A 2345-nucleotide genomic window follows, 5' to 3' on the forward strand; every position below is an offset into this window, starting at 1 on the left:
AAGAAGGAATTTACAATACAGTCCTAACAGAGGTACACCCTTCTGAGTCCACTGCAATCTATAGATGGCTGTAATTCCATTTAGGGTTGCACTGTTAATCAGACTGGGAAGAATGATTTACGATTCTCAAATAATACCTAGAATATGTTAAGTTTTCTGCCAACAAAGCCCCAAAGAATCCAAGTACTGGTGAAATAATGACAGCTGTTGCTGCAAGCTAATGTGTCTCCACATATACATTTTAAAAGAAACTCCTAAACCATCAGTCAGTTCCATTTATAATGAATGCCGAACAAGGCATATCAGCTCCCTTACGTTGTGTCATGGCCGTAGCGGTGCAAAAAATGCTCTCTGATGAGGATGCAAAGAAAACACAAGGTAATTGTACAGATGCCTCATTGAAATCAGTGGGAGAAGTCATGGTTAATGAGGCCGATTCATTTCAATAGGACTTCAGCACCACTGACGCTAGTTGGATTCAGGCCAGTATTTTTAAATGGATCAGCTAGTTAGGTGGCGATTTGTTCCTGAGTGTTTCTCCAAATAATACCACTGCTCTTGGTCAGTCTTGATATAATAAGTATTGTCTCTGGTTTGCCCCATCGTTATTCTTCTATTTACTGTAAGCAGTTCTCACCCCCTGATTTTTAGATGCATGCAATATCTGTTATCTGGCATTGTTGGCATAATGTCACCACAAGGTAAGCAAAATGTCCCATCTCAAAAAGACCAGCTGATACAATATCCCCTTGTGAACGTTCCAGTACGGCATGTCTTAGGATGAGTCAGCAAGTGTGTCAAGCATAGAAGATAGTCTTGCTGAGTGGAAACAAATGCAGCAACCTTCCAAAAGCATATAAAGGGATCCCTTTGATTAGTGACAGTGATGGAGGAAGAAAAAGAGGAAGAAGAGATTGGATTTATACCCCGCCCTTCACTCAGAGTCTCAGAGCAGTTTACACACTCCTTTCCCTTCCCCTCCCCACAACAGACACCCTGTGAGGTAGGTGGGGCTGAGAGAGCTCTTTCCAGAATTGTCCTTGAGAGAACAGCTCTGACAGAACTATGGCTTGCCCAAGGTCATCCAGCAGCTGCAAGTGGAGGAGTGGGGAATCAAACCCAGTTGTCCCAGATTAGAGTCCGCGCTCCTAACCGCTACACCAAACTAGCTCCTTGGAGATCTTTGGTCATGCAGGGGCAAATCTTCCTCTGGGTGACCTGCCTCAGAGGGTCGTTTTGAGGAATGATAAAATGGAATGCTTTGGTGGGCCAGACGCTCAAGAAGAAAGGTCGAGCGATGCATGCGATGATTATTACATGCTTTCCCTTCGCTTTTGTAATAAAATAACATCACTTTTTGTATCCCTGACTGGTCTTTGTTTAATACTCGCTCTGTTTCTCCTTGTCTCAGACAACTTTCCTCAGATGGCCCATCAGAAGCGGTTCATCGAACGGAAGTATAGGCAAGAGCTTAAAGAAATGAGATGGGAAAGAGAACATCAGGAAAGAGAACCAGAGGAGGTGGAAGACCTAAGGAAATAAGCAGTGGCTACAGAAGCAAACAGATATCTTGGTTTATGAAAACCACCCAGATTCGTGCAAACGAATGACCGAAGTCTGATCAAAATCATGTTTACTTTTTTGTTTTGTTTTTAGTGTTGAGTTTTTATTTTGCTTTTAGCTGTCAAGTTTTATTCGTAAATCCTTTTTTTAAAACAAAACAAAACAAAGCATTTTGGTTTTCTTCTATTAGGACTGTGCTTTTGTTTCCTAGCGTGCGCTTGTGCAACAATAAAGTATTTTATTTCAGACTTTTCATCCAAAAGTAGTTTGATCACGCATAAGTGGCACACTTTTTCTTTGCTGCTCTAATCCTCCCGTGCCACACTACAACTGGGATGATATGTGTTTTCTTATTTCTAATTTAATTTTAAAAGGGGGGGATTAGGATGCCGTGGGTAATTTTGTGCATGGGTTGGAAGGGATTTTGCCATAGTTGATACTACCTAGATAGGGATATGGCTGATCATTCCATAAGTTAAACAAGTATAAAGCCAACAGTCGTGATAGTCTGACCCACAATCAAACAGTCAAAAGACTGATAAAGAATGCTGTTTATGTATTGCAATCTAAAGCACTACCAACATGATACACAAATCAATTGAAAATCCTTGAACCAAGGTACATAATCAACGTCGTCTCCGGATTACTTAACAACGTTTCGAAAAATGGATCTTCTTCAGGAGATATTATAGTGGTGCCAAAGCTCTCAGTTTCATAAATGTTAGACAACAAGTCTTAAGAATATTAAATTCAGATAGGACACTGATCTCAATTAACATTCA

At 40.7% G+C, this 2345-nt stretch overlaps 1 protein-coding gene across 1 annotated transcript in view; it reads left to right on the forward strand.

Annotated features, from left to right (window-relative positions):
* DROSHA (drosha, ribonuclease type III) overlaps positions 1 to 1651 on the forward strand; it is a 155264-nt gene extending 153613 nt beyond the window's left edge. The window contains exon 30 of the mRNA XM_015408795.1: positions 1412 to 1651. Within this exon, the coding sequence (XP_015264281.1) occupies positions 1412 to 1542 (131 nt within the window). The 3' untranslated portion in view covers positions 1543 to 1651. The remainder of the gene's footprint in view (positions 1 to 1411) is intronic.
* Positions 1652 to 2345: the final 694 nt, after the last annotated feature.

The sequence above is a fragment of the Gekko japonicus genome, unplaced genomic scaffold, assembly GCF_001447785.1.
Source record: "Gekko japonicus isolate JY-2015 unplaced genomic scaffold, Gekko_japonicus_V1.1 scaffold3176, whole genome shotgun sequence".
NCBI lineage: Eukaryota > Metazoa > Chordata > Lepidosauria > Squamata > Gekkonidae > Gekko > Gekko japonicus.